The sequence below is a fragment of the Podarcis erhardii genome, assembly GCF_964252035.2.
Source record: "Podarcis erhardii genome assembly, chromosome: 8".
Lineage (NCBI taxonomy): Eukaryota > Metazoa > Chordata > Lepidosauria > Squamata > Lacertidae > Podarcis > Podarcis erhardii.
This window is the reverse complement of record NC_138499.1, coordinates 24,065,346-24,084,284: the sequence shown is the minus strand read 5'-3', so window position 1 is coordinate 24,084,284 and position 18,939 is coordinate 24,065,346. Positions and strand designations below refer to the sequence as shown.

Here is an 18,939-nt window from a genome sequence, read left to right as displayed (position 1 = left end):
GTTTCCCATTCAAGCAGTGGCCCAACTCAGATTTGGTTAGCTCCCGCAAGAATTCTATAATGTGCCTTTAGACCATGTTTCAAGCCTATGCTTAAATATGCACATACAGAGCAGAAACCACAAGCTTTTGAAAAAATAAATATGGCTCAGCTCAGACCCAATCCAGTCAGATAGGTAAATGTACATGTATATACTTAACTGTTTTGATTTAGAAGAAAGTAAATAATATAAAGTTCCTGACAGCACTGAGTCTTTGAATAACAAAATTTTTATTCTTTATTATTTGTCAGTATTTAAATTTAAGGTTTCATTTTCATCCCCTGTGTGCTTATTCTGGTTTCAAATAAGATGGGATTTCTATATAATAGTGGCTACTTAACTGAGCTGAACAAATACATAGATTTTTTCCCTTGTAAAGTGTTCTGCATATATTGATCTACTGAACACACTCATTCCCAGTCTGCATTTGCAACATTGTACTATTGATTTCCCCCCTTTATTTCACAGTGCCACCAAAGTTCCTTCATCCATTTATCTCTGATAAAAATGTGCCATCCGAACTAGAATATTTGATCATTTCTTTCAAAGAACCACACATTTATCTAAGGCAATGGAGTGATGGGGCCATCTTCAAGGAGATCCAGTTTTCTACTAGGATTGACTGCAAACTGTTGGAATACCGAAATGTAACAATGCAGGCTGTTGTGAAGCCCTTTGGTGTCCTTGGACAGATTGCTGTTTCTGGCAATTTAGCGGAAAAGATACTGGATGGCAATGTGATGGTGGATCCCATATTTATAAGCTTCGGGCAACATGCTATTCACTCCCTGCATAAAACCATCCAAGCTTGGCAACAGGTAAGGCCAACAGCTAAACGTTAAATGAAAATGTTAATCTGGATACCCTAATTCAGGATTTCTGAAAATGGGGGTTACCAATAGGCTAGTAGGGTGAAGGGAGACGGAAGATAGGGCACACTGTTACCTCCCCTTTTTGCAGAACCGGAAACTTGATTGAAAGTAAATTAATAGGCAAAGTGATAGCCTACAACATCATAAACACATAGAACCAGTTCACCTATAATGCCAAACCAAGTTTCAGTATATTTTACATGAGCTGGCAGAACATAAACACTTCTAGAAATGAATAAAATGCATTTGCAAGCATCAGACTCATGTGCACCTTCCTCCTTCGCACAATCAGATTCAGTTGTTACTTCCTTTTTAGCAGAAACCATACTTTGCCATTATAACCAAATTGGCAAGCAATGGTTCGCACCTGCTGTTTGCATCAGCAGTGCAAGCTATGGTTTAATGGTGGTTTGCATTCTGACAAGCCATGATTTGCTGGTTTGGTGTCATTCCCAAGTATGGTTTACTGCAAACAGGAAGCAACTAACTGATCCTCGGCATATGGGAAGAAAAGCAAAGGGACCTTGTGGGCCCACAGCTAGTTCTTGATTTTCCAAGCCATTGGGATAATTCAAAGCTGCCATGCTTGACTAAATGGCACTTCCATTCTCACAAAGCGGTCCCCTAAATTCTGCCAATTCCCTGCTTCCACTGCAGCCCCTCATGCCCATCTTATGCCATTTCAGAGGGCGCACTGACTCTCCAAAATACCATTTTCTGTAGTGGAGGAGGTTTTATTGGTTTGGGGCAGAAGCCCCATTGCATTAGCAGAAATCCACTCGCAACTCCCTGGATGCAATTCAGTGGAGAGGAGCAGTACTTTTCTCCTAGAAAAAAAAGCGTCATTACTCACCATGGTTGTTACAGCAAGTGCCATACTTTTAACCAGTATTTTTCTTCTAGAAAAAAAGGTGCCAGTACTGCGGGGGGTGGGGAGCACTGGTTTGGAGGATCAAAATCTTACATCTGAGTCGAGGCATGTCAGAATGGGCAGCGGCTGTGATAGTGGGTTTCTGTCTCTTCAGTTAGCAGAGAGCTAACTGTGCAGGGCATGTGTGAACTTCTGAAGGTTTGGCAAAAGCTTTGGGAAATATAGCCTTTCACTTTATTGTCAGATTTCCCCACACTTTAAAGTAAAAGTCTTTTTATTATCACATAAAACATGTTTTCAAAGGAAATTAAAGCTCCTTGGGCCATTTTGGGTGGGTTTAAGTCTATGCCGGTGAGATCAGGATCTGACCTGGTGAATTGTAATATGTAGTATTTCATTGTACAGTGGTACCTCAGGTTACAAACGCTTCAGGTTACAGACTCCGCTAACCCAGAAATAGTACCTCAGGTTAAGAACTTTGCTTCAGGATGAGAACAGAAATCGTGCTCTGGCGGCGCAGCGGCAGCAGGAGGCTCCATTAGCTAAAGTGGTGCTTCAGGTTAAGAACAGTTTCAGGTTAAGAACGGACCTCCGGAACAAATTAAGTACTTAACCTGAGGTACCACTGTATATGTTTTAGAAAGTCAGTGATGTTGGGATAAGCAACTATGAGGACCAAACTCCATGTGAGATGGATATGTGTTCACAGATCTTCTAGGTTGTTTTCAGTGTTAAGCCTACAAAGAGTAAATTTATTGAAATTATTGTACATGACTTATTTAGATTCATTAATTCCAGTAGGGCTACTTGGAGTAAAACTTAGTCGAATAAAGCCCTCTATCAGGTATCTCTAGCTATTTCCCCCTCATTATATCATTGAAAGCATTCGCCAAATCTTGCATCCTATTCTGTTCATACAAAAATACTGGTGCAAGGCAATCCAAATATATATGTAGATTATTTTTCCCTGCAATTGTTCAAAATGCCTTGAGTTGTCCTAAGTTATCCAGGCCTGCAAGAAAATAATTTTCTTTACCAATCTAAATACCAAAACAAAGTACTGTGCATTAATTACCCATCGCAGAACTACAATAGCAAAGCTAGAAAAGATAAAAACATCTGTTTTGTATCAAGAGTTTCTTTTTTTCAAGCCATTCCATGGTTTTCTTATTGTAAAAGGACGTTCATAAAACAAGAGCTAGTGTGATTTAAATCTTTACAGCTGGTTCAAATATCACTGTGAAAAAAGAGTCTTTGTAGCTCCAATTTCTGCTTTTTGTCATATTTTGAGCAATGTGCTTAACAGAAAACAAGCAAACAGAGTTTTGGATGAGGCCCGTTACGCATGGGCTGGCAGGGCAGCAACTACTGCAAAATGGCCTTCAGAAAGGTCAGTTGCTTTGTGCTGTTAAGGAGTATCAGACATCGTATACACATAAATAAAATGTAGTGTATAAATATTTAAATGTCTGAGACCACATCAGAGTGTGAATGACTGACTTGGACTACAGGGTGCCTTACAGGAATACTCTTGAGTTGAAAATAACAGAATTGTATATTTGATTAAGTAGAGCCATATGTTGCAGAGCAGCATACTCCGGACAGGTACATTCTAGGAATAGTTGGGTCGGATTTATACACGGGGGTGGCAATGTTCAAAATGACCCACAGGAGGATATGCTTCTGTAATTGTTGTTGTAATTTTCTCGTTTCCTCTCATGTCAAGGGTTCTTGCCACCATCTTCTGATGTGGTGGGTGGGTCTCCAACCCAGGGTGCACTTGATTAAAAACTCAGCCTACTTTTAAATTAGGGGACATCAGACACAGAAGTGGACCCAGAGCTGCTTATTAACGTTAATTGTTAAGAACATGTTCCTTATGTGGCTTCTCCTCTTCCACATACCGAAAATTAGCTTCCCACTAAGTGTTGTTTGGTGTGCAGCGCTCACAATCAACACATTATTCTGCTGGACAAAGTCAAGAGCACCACCGTTAGTTGAGTTTTTTACATTTTCTAGCTGAATTATTAGAGACAAGTAATTTTATACACATTGTAGATGGGAGCTGACATATGAAGCATAAAGCAATTTGGCCTTGCACCTTTAGGTCAAGAGTTCAAGATTAACAGAAGCCTCTGTCAGTATTTGTTTCTGCCAATATGCGGACTAATTTTTTCCCCTAAATAATGATGGTAGTTTTAGAAGTAGAATTAGGCTTTAAAGACATCATCAGCCTCTTTGCTTGTAATTCTAGGTCACATGTTCAAATCCCAAGATGATGAATCTCCCCCCCCCCCACCAAGGCACTGATTCTCTTTTGTAGGTAACAGTCTTAAGAGTCTAATGTCTTACAGTGGAAAATGCCTTCTAAAAGACCAGGGGCACAATTTAGCCAAAACGATTTAGCTGAATTTTAAGCACCTGCTTAACTCTCCCATTGAAATTAAGGGAACAGAAACGTTTTTAACTTCAGTCAGCTGATTGATCAACTGATTGTTAATAAGGTACATTTAAATGCCAGACTTGAGTCATTTATTGTTGAAAGCAGTTCTAGAAGTCTTGAAAATGTGCACTTTTTTGCCAACAAAAGATTGGCCCAATAAAATCCATCCCCTCATCATATTTGTGTTTGAACTGTAGTAAGATTTCATTTTAAAATAACCAATTTATAGAGCATATAGGTGGTTTTTAATTCAGCAAGATTGTATAAGTAAAATGAAAATATGTGAAAATGTATCATTTGCTTCAATTGCATAATTCTTTATTGCTTTAAAAATAGTTCTTTGAAATGAAATATAGTGGAGACGCTCCACATATTCCATAGTATTTCATTATTGCAAAGGGCTACATATTTAGGGATAATGAATTCTGTGGTGAATGGGTCAGTTAAGTAAGAAAGCCCCGGATATTTCATTAGGGAAATGTAAACCATCCCACCAGACACATTCTTGTTAAAATAATTTCTAAAGTGCCACAGAATTTATTACAGGCCACTTTTTAAATATGAGAAATCCATGTGTTTAAATCCGACAAGTTTCATTTGATGGTTTACTTTTTTTTAACTACCTAAACAATATGTGTGTGTGTGTGTGTGTGTGTGTGTGTGTGTGTGTGTGTGTACACACACACACACACACACACAGAGATACACACACGTATAGCTTTAATACCCATTCCAAGGAACCAACCCTGTACCTATCCTGGAAGACAGTGATTAGGAAGACTCACCCAATGAGCTTATTGCATGTGCAATATAGACACAGATAGGATTGTGGTGAGTGGTATATTTTACCATGCTCTGCAACCTCTTGAACCAGCGGACAAATCCTACAATGATATACAGTGGTACCTCGGTTTAAGAACAGCCCTGTTTATGAACGATTCGGTTTACCAACTCTGCAAAATGGGAAGCAGTGTCCCAGTTTGTGAACTTTACCTCGGTCTAAGAACAGAATCCGAACCATGAAAGGGCACCGGTGGCGGGAGGCCTCATTAGGGAAAGCGCACCTTGGTTTAAGAATGGTTTCGGTTTAAGAACGGACTTCCGGAATGGATTAAGTTCATAAACCGAGGTACCACTGTACATGTGGCCATCAGGATATTTCCTATCTTCTAGGAAGTTCCAAAATATAGCTGCTTAATCAACCCTGCCTTAAAATTAGATCAAACAAAGCGTGTTCTCACTAAAAGAGAGCACGTGTTGCGGATGGGGCCAGACAAAACTCCAGGTTGCCAGGCAGAATTAGATAGGAGGGGCTTGGAGTAGATTGGATACTGGTGATACTGGGGTAAATTTGATGTTGCCAATTTAGGGGTGGGATCAGTGGCTATTTAAGTAAGGTCCACAGCTTTCTCTTTCTCTTTTGCTGTGGACACCGGATCTCCCGCCCGCCCTCCCTTGTTGGGCTTGCGCTCTGACCTTGCTCTGCCTGTCATGGGGTCGTTCGCCTTGGTGCGGGGGCCCAGTAGGAATTTTCCCAATTGGCTGATTAGTGTGTGCCTTTTGGGTTTTGCCTACTGCTTAGCAAATCGTCACAACTTGTAAGGTTGGCGGTTAGGCATTGGTTAAAATTGGTTGGTGGAGGGGTATGGATTGGCTGTGCCTGCCCCTCCAATGCTGCTGCTGCACGGGTATTCCGTTAAAGGAATTCTGAAGCTTACCATCCCCTTCGTCCAAACCCTGACGGCAGGGTGCGGGCCGTGTAAGCTTCAAGGAGCATGCGGGGAGTAGCTGAGGGTCTGTTTCGCAGATAAATATACTGACATTACAGTGTAGACTAGAACTTTGATTTGCACAGTGATGATCCAGTCTGTTGCAGCCCCCTCCCAAACAGATGCTTAGCTTCTTGAAGATCATCCTGTTTCCGTTCTTTTAGATTAGGGATGGCCTACTGCTGTATATCTGGAACCACTCTTTTCTCCAGGTGGTGGTCCTGGGCCAGAAGTGTATTATGCTTTACGTGCTGACCCCTCATAAGTGGCCAGGCTTCATATACCATTTGGCACCATCTAGCAGTAAGGGCTTTGCAGTCATGCAACCAATGCACTGAGGCATAGTATTACATATAAATGTGTACATTTATGTATTACATACATATTAATACAAATAGAATGCACAAACATTTCTATCAGCTACACAGGTTTTAAAAGTACGATTGTTTCTCTTGAACTCCACTGAAGGTAATAACTGAGTGCATAGATTTCCAATAACAAGCAAATTCATTAACAAAAGCTGCATATCTATTTGGGGGTAAATCCCATTCAACTCAGTGGAACTTAGTTTGAAGAATGCATGCATATGATTGTCCTGTAAATCTGGGCTGATTGGTAGAGTGCAAGCCAAACCTGCTACCTCTAACCCCATGAGGTTTTACATCTGAGTATGGTAAGATGTCACTGACAATTTCATGCATAAGGAAAAGAAAAATGCTTTCAAATGGTATAAGGAGTTTGATATTACTCATCTGTTCTCTACATAGGTTTTCTGCTCATAGGCTTAAGCCCATAACCATGCAAAAATATTCACTTCAGTAAACTGACAATAAAACTTCAAATTAACTTATTCCACTAAGATGAATTTTGAACATGTTGCAGTGCAAACTTTCAGTCTTTCTGGGTACAGATTTAACAAGAAAGTCCAGTAGATACTTCCTTGAAGGGGAAATGCTTTATATATTCCTATCTATACTTGATAGCAACATACTCAGTTCTTTAGATTTTAAATCCTTCCTTTAAAGAAGAACATTTCATAAATCTGTAACAAGGAAATCCATGTTTGTGGGTAGATTTCTGAGCATGTGGGTATGGCAGCTTGACAGAATAAAGTAATAGATCCACCATTGTAGAGTGCCAAAACAAACTGTGTGCTCTGAAGTGGCACCAGGAATGTCAGCCTTACTTTCCTCAGATACACTGTACATCCAGATGCTCTGTAGTAGTCTTCCCTGCTTACAAAATGAGAGTCTTTGGCTGTTCTGCTGACCTTTTCTGTATAGAATATGTTGATGAGAACAGGGCCAAATTAAACACCAAGATTTATACTGTAGCATGGAGCCCATGGCTTCGGAACTCCCAAAGGAAAATTCCTCTTAAATCTAGTTCTATCCCAGCTACCTCTGGGACCCTTCCCTGCATTCACCCATTTTTTGCCATACTTAACTGGTTCCACCTCTTTCACCTGCTACCTTGGGGGACAGCATTTAAACCAGCACCCCCATATTCTTTAGAATTTGATAATATTTTTGTTATCTTTTGCTGGATGTCAGCATGTGTTAATCAATATATGTGTGGATGGACGTCCATCTACAGATAAATTTTGAAGAAAGTACAAGGTGGGTATATAAGCAGCCTATATAGAGTGAGCACTTACACATGGCCAAAAAAGAGGAAGTGTACCATCCAAAATGAGAATATGGATTTGAATAAAATTTGCATATGCATAGATGCATATTTAGTAATACTATAATTTAAATAGATACACAATGCATCTCACTATCTCAGGAAAGACTGTAACCAGGTGACCTGTGTGCTTTTTCATTCCCTTTTGTAGGCGCTGCTATCTGTTGATGGGCAACTTCTCTCTTAGGATTCTTGAATTTTAAACAGCACTTTTAAATGCACAGCCCTTCACATAGAGTACTGTTCTCTGTAAAATAGGATGCCTTGTCACCCTAGACTTATGTGGGAAGGGTGCAAGAAATATGTCTTAACATGACTCCTGCCATTCCTCCAATATTTTATTCCGCCTCTAGAAAAGAAAGCACTAAAGCCAAGGGGAGATGTTTTTGAAACACAGGAATGCAGTAAGAGCATAGTTACTCATAACGGAAAATGAAGTACTGTATACACATTTGAATATCTGGTCACCATAGAAACCAAGTTCTGCTTTGTGTGTGATGATGGGGGGTGTTCATTTAATGTGTGGAAATTTTGTACACCCAAGAACTCAAAATTTCTTTTTCTTTTTTTCTTTTGGTCAAAATGAGGTGTTGACAACAGCAGCTACCAGACTGAGCTGTGTGAAAAACTAGTGGCCAAAAAGGAGTTGGCTGGCTAGAGAGACCTGGCTATCTTCCTTGTTTTTATATGCTTCTACGCATTCTCTGGCATTTTGCTGACAGAATCTTGAAGCAGCTGTAATCAGCAAGGGAAGAGCCTGTGTTGGTACTGGTGCCAGGAGAAGATGCTACTATGGAAGAAAAGGACAATGGGAAATCCAGCTCTCTAACAGACTGAAGGCCATCTTGAAGCTGCCAAGCCAACCAGGGTGGGGCGGTGGTGGAGGAATGGTTAGGGAAAGTCAAAATGGTTGAGGGGAAAGGCAACAAAAAGGGAAAGGAAACATTGCTTGGATTATATTGACTCAAACGGAATGTGTGAAACCAAAATAGAGTTCTTCATAATGTGGTATACAGTATTACATTGTTGGAAAAGAGACTGCTGTGAGTTGGAAGGTAGCTTCAAGCTGATGGAAGGACTGGATAGGAATATTTTAAGTCAATGATACAAATCTCCTTGAAGGACTTACATTGCCATCTTCTGCTGGCATCAAATCATTCCCATAATTAAGTGAGTTACAGGGTTTAATGAACCCCTGAGACATTGGTAATTTATATCAACCATCAAGTAAGCCTATCATTCATACAATATTACCAGCGGAAAATGCCCAGTTTGCTCGTAGCTCAAATCTGATCACTCAGAGCATCAGAGGATACACGTGGATGTTCAGGAAGGATGATCACTATACTGAGGGAAGACCGTGAGATATTTTCTACAATCTAAAACAAACTTTGAAAGTACACTGAGGAGTGTAATACTTCAAATGCCAGAAGCTGTCTGTGTGCATTAAAAAAAAAAGTGGATTTGCCATGTTGTGTTTCATGTCCACACCTGTCCTTCTGTATATACATATTAATACAGGAACCTTGCTCTAGAATACTGAAACATTTCAGAGTGAATACTGAAGCATTTCAGGACACTTGTGAGTTGATATGGCATCAAATTACTCTTTTACTCCACAGAACCTTTGCACAAAGTGGACCTGAGTAAGTTGTATTTGCTTAAGTCAATGCAACAGAGCATTCTGGAAGCTAAAGGTGAACAGTGGGGCTAAGACCAGTTTAGAGAACTGAAGTAAATTTAAAAACAAAAAATCCGATCTCGGTATTTTTATATTTGTCATTTCTGCTTTAAAAAAGGAGAGCATGTTTGAGTGTGTATATGCAATCAAACATCAATTGTAGGAAAGTGCAGACTTTGATGCTATTTTACTTTTTGCTCCAAAAAGTATTAAAAATACATTTTTTTTCAAAAACCTCACACTAAATTCTAAATATCAGTTCAGGTGTCTTTGAACTAGTGGTTTTATTGTCAAAACCTAGGCATTTCTAATACGTGTGGATGCAGAGGGTCATTTGGTAATCTAAGAAACTGTAATGGGTTGCACGGGATATGCATTTCACAAAAGAAAGAAAGACAGTGCTCAGAAATACTCCACCCCTGCAAATACAAAACATTACGGCCCCCAAAATGGGTAAAAATCAGGTAACACCTTCCCACACGAAACAAGCAACACCCTCCCAACCAAACAACCATCTCAAAAACACAAAAGTATCCCTTAATTATAAAGAAATACAGAAAGTTGGAACAGGCAGGGGGGTCTTAGCAAGCACTGTGGGGGGGGGTGTCTGAGGACACCAGGTTGCCCATGGGCAGTATGTTGGGAACCCCAGGCATAATGGCTCATGAGTAGGTTTTGTATTGTTATGTAGAATCTCCTCAGGCTGTTCTGTACACTACTCTGCAGTAGTCTCTGGTGTTAATTTGGCTCAGATAATCTTTTAAAAGTTGTTATTTCATTGTCTTTTTGCTTGTGGTTTACAGTTCAAGGAATATAAATATATTTGGGGGGTACCCATAAAAATATATTTCAGGGTACCCATAAATTGCTTTGTGATTTTATGATATAGAAATAAAGTTCTGTAGGAAAAGCTTGTGACAAGGGAGGGGGTTTTTTGTGTGTAGAAACATTCGCCACTGGGCAGGCAGCTGCCAAACATATTGCAATTAATCTGACCCTTGTTTGGCTTTCATATTCTTTTCCTTTCAGAACCAGTGCCCTGAGGCAGAAGAGTTGGTCTTCAGCCATTTTGTAATCTGTAATGACACACAGGAGACACTGCGGTTTGGCCAGGTGGATACTGATGAAAATGTTTTGCTGGCTAGCCTCCACAGTCACCAGTACAGCTGGCGCTCTCACAAGTCCCCTCAGGTATGAAAGAAAAAAGCATTACAAGTGCAGCGATTGTTAAAATTGGGTGGTGTTTTAATCATTGATTCTGTTTTTTTATTCAAGCATTCAGCTATCTTTAGCTTTCCAGATTCCAGCTGGAGTCACACGCTTTAGCTGCAAGAGACACAAGAGATAAACAAAATAGATGAGGAAACCCAGAAGTGTTTAGATTTCATTGAAGTTTGGAACTGAACACCCACACCCTTTCCAAATGAAACGAGAGAGAGAGAGAGAGAGAGAGAGAGAGAGAGAGAGAGAGAGAGAGAGAGAGAGAACTGCAAGCTTCTGAACCCAAAGTACAGCAGTAATTTGTCAGGTTTAAGAGAGGGAATTTAGTCTTCAGGTTTTGGTATTTTAATCCTAACTGTGTGGACACAAAGCTCCCATTGAAAATAAAATTGCCGCTGTCATAATGCCTTCATGCAAATCTATGGTGTTGACCACACTTGGAATACATGCTGTGTGTGGTTTCGGTCTCTGCATGTCCAAAGGAGCAGAAAAAAGGACACTAAAATGATCAAGGGGCTGGAGCAATTCCCATGTGAGGGAAATTTATAATACTTCCGGCTTTTTAGTTTAGAAAAATGGTAAAAAAGACAGGGTAGAGGTGTGTAAAATTATGCATGGTGTTGAGAAAGTTGATCGAGAAAGGTTTTTCTCCCTAACTTTAATAGTATCAGGGGTCATTCAATGCAACTGGGTGCTGGGAGATTCAGGAGAGACAAAAGGAAGTTCTTCATATAGGTAAACTGATGTGAACAGCTTTAATTGCTTTAGAAGGCCACAAATTGATGGAGGATAAGGCTATACCTTTTATATGCCACCTCCAGTACCAGAGACAGTATGCTTCAGTTGCTATGGAACAACTGCAGGAGAGCACTATCATATTCATGTTCTGCTTGTGGGTTTTTCATAGACATCTGGTTGGCCACTGAGAGAAGAGAATGCTGAACATGATAGGATTCTTCTCTGATTCATCTTATGTTTTAATGGTTACCAGTCCCTCAGTCTCATATTGTATTGCTGCTGCTGCTGCTGCTGCTGTTTTGCCAGAATAACCTGCAGACCCAATGGAGGAAGGATTGCAGCTTTCACTTCTGCTTAGGCAAAATCAGCTTGCAGGCAACTTATTTAAGTGCTTGAAGTTATTTGCCATTTCTTTAAAATTCTGCATTTTAATTACCCTTTATTCCTTTGGCAACCGGTGCGTGCTTTTTTATTTTTCAACTTTTCTCTGGCAGTGGAATGCTCACGACAAATGTACATGAAAATCATTGTGAAGATACAAAACCATATTCTTCCATTAAGGAAAACTGCTACATCAGAATTGGTTTTAAACGGAAGTTGCATCTAAGAAGGGAGAGCTCCTTACTTCACCTTTTTACTATGCTTTACTGCTGGTCAAGCCAAATAGAGAGGCAGTGAGGTGCTATGGAAGCCTCCTTCATTTGCCATTTGTCTCCCAGCTGTAAATTTTGCAACCACTTACAAGCAATTGAATCAGAATGAGGAACATTCAGTTATGAGTGGCTGCATTAAACATGACAAAATCCTACACAAAATACACTTCTTTGGTGGATATAGAAGGTAGCCTGCTTGTGATTTTTGAACCTGTGTTATTTCAGTGTAAGTATGATGGCAGGCTGCAGCCCAGCGTTTATATCTGTGATACAATGCACATACTTGTTAAGTATATGTATTGCAACCTGCTCTTTCCTGCACAGAAGTGCCTTCTTTGTACATGATGATGTGAATATCAGCCCACAGTACTGTAGCACATGATATCTCATTTGTGAATATCCATGAAAACAGTTATCTGATTTCTCTCTCTCTCTCTCTCTCTCTCTCTCTCTCTCACACACACACACACACACACACACACTCATGCACAAGCACAATCATAGCACCTAAAAACATAGCCAGGGTCGCAATTTGTTCTGGGCTTTTGTGGGAACTGAAAGTAGAATACTTGTTCCATAACTAATGTAATTTATACTACCATAAGAGTGATGGCTACTGGTTTATAGGTGGTTGTAAGAGACAATTGGGAAACAATGTAAAAAGTCAGGAATGATATATTATAGGGCTTTTTTTTCTCAGTTTGCTTACACATATTTTATGTTTATGTGTAAGCAAATTGAGATTTCAAAATGGTCTTTTAAATATAAAGAGTATTTACACAATTTTATCCTTACTGCAAGACAGTTACAGATATAAATTTGTCAATAATGATGCTGGGAAGCAGGATGATGTACTCAGTGGGCATATACTCTGATCCAAGATGTTCCTAGGCCACATTAATGTATAGGTAGATGCAGGAGTACCAGTTTTGCTTTATGCTAAGATGTGAATTCTACTTCTAATCACACGATTGCTTGTGAGATGCAGCTACAATATCTGGATGACAGTGTTATCCTGTATATTAAGGACTAGGATCTAGGAGCCCTGAAGTCCAGTTTCTGTTCTAGACTTGTTTATGTGTCCTCCATTCCCAAACTACAAGAATAATCAACCTGCCTCACAGGGTTGCTCTGAAGTTACAAGTGATAGCTCGGGGGGGGGGGTGGATAAAAATGAAATACATGTAATTAGTGGTCTAAGTAATTTATGTTTGAGTTTGTTGTTTTTCTTGTATTGTTAGTTATCAGGTCTGTGAAATTCAGGTTGCTGTGCTATTCTTTGGAAGGGGACAGCTGACTACAATGGCTCTTGTTATATGAGGAATGAATGGTGTGCCAGAACGAATGGGCATACAGTGTGAAGCAGAGCAAGGGAGAGACATGGAAAGCAGGTCAGCCGTGGAGCAGCTTATCCTACCACTGGCTGGAGAGCAGTTCTTGATTCTCTGAAAAGTTAGATTATTGGGATGTTTTCTGGCAAGAACTGAACTAAATGAGTAACTCTGTTGAATGGCCCCCAAGCCTTGTAATATTTTCTGTGTTATTATTGTTCTGCTGACACTTTATCGCCTCTCCCATGTCACCAGAATGTTGAGATCTCAGAAATGAACCATTTGGGTAATTTAACATACCAGGAGCGTGGGGCGCTTTCTGTGCATAAGTGAATTCCGTTCGTTAAATGCTGCAAAATCCCCACACCCTGATCTGGGTGTAGTTTGTGTTGTGAATTTTAAACAAGAACTCACGATGCTATGTTCTCTGGAAAGAACTCTGGACATCTTGATACCTTGTCATCTCAGATAAGCACAGTTTTATTTTTAACACCGTGTCCTAATTTTTCAAAGTGGGGTGTATAAGTCTACAAAATTAATGCAACTTAATTAGGACTTCAGATTGTTGTGCATATTTTATTGTGGCACATTCCAAATTTCTTTATTGCTGGAGACGTTCTTGAGGAACTCATTATCCAAAGGTCAGAACGGTGCCCAAGCATGGACAAGCCACTCGAGTGTCAGATTAATGGAATGCTAGATTACTTCATAGTTTTGAAGTTATTTCATTCCTCATGATAATTCTCATCTTGCCAAGTTAGTGAATTTTAAGAACTCTGAGAGCAGATTGTGAGATAAATGTGAAATATGAAATAATCCATACTTTTGGAGTCAGGGACTTTCCTCTAGGCATTAGTTCATACTTGACTTTCTTGACTCACACTTGGGGATAAAAATGAGTTAGGACAAGGTCTCAGATACCACATTCCCTTACTGGGAAAGAAAATCCACTTGCACAACTTTGGACAGCTCATGTTTCTTGTTACACAGGCACTAAGCAGCAGCGGTTGCCATAAAATACTTTATTTAACCTTTGCAAAAATGTTTTTTTTAGTATGGCAAGGCAGCTCAGTTAAATGAAAATAAATAGTTTTCAAAGGATTGGGTTTCATTAAAATTCATATCATTTAAAGTATTAATTTTTCTTTCACTGATTAAAGTTGAGGAGAGGTGTTGTAATTGACTGTTTAGAATAGATAATATAAATAAATGAAAGGAGTTTTAAGATTCCTTTGGTTTTGCTGTGGCGGTACAAAGCTAAAATCTCAAAATACATTTGCTTCAGAAGTAAATGCATATAAATAATTGAATCATTGGATTTAAAGTAAACAATTTATTTAATAGTCACTATGCACAGGCAATATATATATTCTTATTTTATTTTCTCATATTTTGAAAAACCTCTGCAAATCCCAGTAAGTATGAGGGATTTCTCTTTTTTTAACCTGGAATTTCTCAAAATTATCCACTCCCCAGCATTCTTCCAGCTCCATAAAAGTTCATTTTTTAAATGCTTCATTAATGTAATGTAGTTAAGATTTTACTTCATTGGGAGACACTAGATCTCTCTCTCTCACACAAACATATATATTAGATTTGAATCTTACATTTGCTCTAAAGTTCTTGACCTTGCATTGGGTTCAAGGCATTTCTGATATGGTTCTGCACAACTTTATATGTAGGAAACTGATGAAGTGTCTTTACTTTCAACAATAACTTAGTGGCAGTATTTGCATGCAACAATAAGCCAATAACCTTGGTTTAGTAACCCATAATGTACACACAGCCCAATTGCTTCCTCTTCCCTCCTCCTCTGGCACAAGTAGGTAAACAAATAGTTAAGCATAACAACCGAACCCAGGATTGTGGTTTGCTTCTCATTCATAGGCCAATATTTGTAAGCCAGCAACAAACCTTGGGTTAAGTCTTGTCAGAGATCTCTGTTTATTAGAGAAAAAAGCCATAATCCCAGAATTGGAATGTTATGCTAGGTTGTTTTGTTTAGTTGCTCATGCCAAGAGAGGGGCAAAGAGGTAGTGATCAAACTGCATGCACTAGCTGGCAGCTTTTACACACTATGGTTTATTAAAGGTTCTTGACTTCTTGTTAAGGGAAATGAAACTAATGGTCTCATGAAAATCTAACATTAAAGTTTAGAAAAGTAAGAGCTCTTCTGAAGGCCTATTTTTCCAGACTGATAAGCAACATGAGCTGCTGAATGTCATAGTAAGCAGCAGCCCATCATTAGATCCATTCCTTTAATTGTGATTCAAGCTACGACGGAAGCCATACTGCTCTGCAAAACAACAAGATGTTTGGGCAACATGGAACTTAAGTGAAACTCTTCTGTTCAGAGGTATCTTTTCAGGAATCTTCCCTCAGAGCCTGAGTTCTCTTTGTCACCTGTTATGTTTCTTAATAGATCTAGTAATTTTTGTAAAGCAACTCTACAGAAGATCCATTGTATATAGGGAAGATCTTATCCCTGTTCTTTATACTATTTATGACTTCTTGATGTAAAATACAATAGTGGTCAAATCGCTTTTCACTTAAATCCTCTCCTGTCTGTTATCACCAGTCCACATATCCCAGACTGGCTTTCCCTTTTCCAGCTTTATCACTCTGCAACCAAAAGTTTTAATTTAGCAGCACCTCGTGGCATTGATGCCTGGTTCCTTAGCCAGCCTCCTTTGTTGCAGCATCATGAATTCCTTGTCTGTGCTAGCCTTGCTAGAACTCACAAACTTCCCCACTTCTGATGATTGGCGTACAGCGTTGATGACTTAATGATTCTGAATGGCAATGAATAAACAGTTTGGCTCAAAACTAAATTTAGTAGCTGAAAATAGAAATCATGCAGGCAATTCAGATTAAATCTTGAAGGAGAACAAATCACAGTGGACTCTGTAACCAAGGCCAAAAATGATATGTGAGTCTTAAATGTTCCCCGTTCCTTTTTGTCTCTCAGTCTTGTAAGCCAATTTAAACATTTCCATGAAGGCCTTGTGGCTCCTACATCTGTAAATTAGGTGGGTTTTTCTTAATTGGGTTGCACACCCACTAGATAAACAGGTACATAGTCTGGGGATGCTCCATCATCCATCATTGTTGCTGGAGGCACAAGCAGCCAAGGCATCTTAGTAAGCATCTTTCACCAGCTTGGCCACCTTGTTCTGTTTCATACCTTCCAACACAACGCAGCCCAAATCTGGCATGCCTTCTTCCAGGTCTGCTCTCCCACACCAGTCACGTGACCCATGTGAGCTAAATTCCCAGCAGTTCTCAAAATGTGTGGGGAAAAACTTAAAAGGCAGCAAAGGTATCCCCTAAAGCAGTGGTTTAACTTAATTGGCTGAGTATGATGTTTGCTTATGTGTGCTCAGGCTGCTCATTCTGACTGCCATCTTGGAGTCCTTAGGATGCCCATTTAAATCATAAGGCACCCAACAATGTGGTAGTAGATTCAGTTCTCGAATTTTGTGGGGGAAAATAAGGAACCCTTTATGAAATTCTTAACCCTGGCCGTTGAAATAGTACCCATGCCCCAGGAGAAGCAGGTTCCATTGGACACCTGGTGATATTTGAAGCAGCATTGGGAGCATGGAGTCGTGAAGCTCTCACAAATCAGTGAGATATAAATAGGAATTCTTTCCGTAGTACAGAGCTTACAATGTCATCAGATACTCGCTTCCAAAAGTACTGTTTTCCTAGCCTTTTCATACATTTAACATGAAATGCGCATCAATCTCCGTGGTGCATTGTTAGAAAATAATCAACCAATGTTTGTAAAACTTTTGATGTAAACTGATAGCATATTCCTGGGTGATATGTGCTGGCTGTTCATACAAGATGGGAGGAGATGCTCCAGAAGGGAAGTTCTGTGTTCAGACTCATCATTATCTATCACAGAGCATTTGTTTTCAATAATTTTTGAGCACATAGGGCCAGCTTTTGTATAGCATACCTCCATTTGTTTGTTGTTTGTTTGTTTGTTTTCCCTGCTACCATTCTCTCTCAACAGTCAGCAGCCTTCTCATTTCTTTCATTGTGGGTATGCGGCTTCTCCTCCATCCCCACCACCACACACACAGGAGGCTGTGAGCAACTTGGTTTCAGCCGCAGCAGTTGTTTCTCTTTATTCTGTGACTAAGATTTAAATATCAAAGCCATTAGGAGCTTTTATGTCCCAGAGTACATTTTCCCCTTAGGGTATACTTATTATCTTGTATATTTGTTTTAGTAGTCAAGGCCTAACTTTTGCAATTCAAAAGCCACCCACTGTATTGAATGTGTTTGTTTTACAAGCAGTTTTGTGCTGAGGGGACCAAAATTGCCAGCAGGCTACTGAGTTGTAACATCTTAGCCGTTTGTTATTGTGGCTCCTTCTTAAAGGTCAAAGTCAAACTTCACTGGAAAAAGCATAATTTCAGTCCATTAGCCTTGATTCATTGCCCTTGATGTGTGTGGGGCTTCATTATCTCCTTTTTCTAGACGTTGATGTAACTTTTTTTTAGTACTGTATTCATAAATCAGAAAATTTGTGACTTTTTTTTTCCTGGGCAGCAGTATTCATACTGAATAACTATATGATAAACCGGCTTCATTTGGCCTCTATTAAAATAGAGAAATGTACTTAGAAATTCACCTTTAAAGACTGGAAGTTTATTTATTTAGTTTATTAAATATAAAGCACATGATTACCAAGGCCTATGTTGCTTTAGTACACTGGGTAACAAGGGTCATACGGCTTTGTTTGTTTCTAAAGAAAGGTATTAAACATGTTCAAATCTTATAATGAGAACTTTTGCCTTGATGGGATTTGGGTTTTGCTGTAAGGTTAGCTGATTAGTACAGGTCATCAATTAATGTGCTGCTTGTTTGCTTTTGGATTCTTATCTCATTGGATTCTTATCTCATTATACATGACAAAGCCATTTTTCACCTTCTCACCCCTTGCTTTTTCCTGTAAGACCTATTGCAGTCGTTAAGAGTCGTCAACAGGCTCATCACAGCTATCTGCCAATCACCCATTCCCACCACCCTTCTGAGTAATACCCCTCCCCACCTTCTCACTATATAGAAGGGTCTGGTGACTTCTGTTTCAGTGTATCTGAAGAAGTGTGCATGCACACGAAAGCTCATACCTAGAACTAACTTAGTTGGTCTTTAAGGTGCTACTGGAAGGAATTTTTTTATTTTGTTTGCTTTTGGTTAGTTATTATTATTATTTATCTTTTTCAGCTGCTACATATCTGTATTGAAGGTTGGGGAAACTGGCGGTGGTCTGAGCCATTCAGTGTAGATAATGCAGGAACATTTATCAGGACTATTCAGTACAAGGGAAGGACTGCATCACTTATTATCAAGGTCCTGCAGCTCAATGGAGTACAGAAACAAGTGAGTGTTTTTATGCATGTACATTTTGCTCAGGAATTCTTTTTCCAACAAACATTAAGTTGTCCAAGAGGATGCCACTAACTTGAAGTAATTAAGTATTACTTAGATCCATTCTGATCTGGGTTCAGGCCTGGCTATGGGACTGTGTTGGCCTTGGTTGCTGGGTACAGAGAGCAGAGCAGGAGGAGTACAAACTTGCTTCTGGATCAGTTATTGGCTCAGAATGAGCCAAATAAAA

General features: G+C 39.5%; 2 protein-coding genes across 6 annotated transcripts in view; both read left to right on the top strand.

Moving 5' to 3' along the window:
• Positions 1 to 18,939, top strand: part of POLR2K (RNA polymerase II, I and III subunit K) — a 245,521-nt gene that overhangs the window by 75,507 nt on the left and 151,075 nt on the right. The window lies entirely within an intron of this gene.
• The window catches only part of VPS13B (vacuolar protein sorting 13 homolog B), a 357,420-nt gene that overhangs the window by 300,126 nt on the left and 38,355 nt on the right, over positions 1 to 18,939 (top strand). For all 5 annotated transcript variants that reach the window (XM_081873883.1, XM_081873885.1, XM_081873882.1 and 2 more), the window contains exons 42-44: positions 508 to 857; positions 10,391 to 10,552; positions 18,546 to 18,701. In XM_081873883.1, coding sequence (XP_081730009.1) covers positions 508 to 857; positions 10,391 to 10,552; positions 18,546 to 18,701 — 668 coding nt within the window. The remainder of the gene's footprint in view (positions 1 to 507; positions 858 to 10,390; positions 10,553 to 18,545; positions 18,702 to 18,939) is intronic.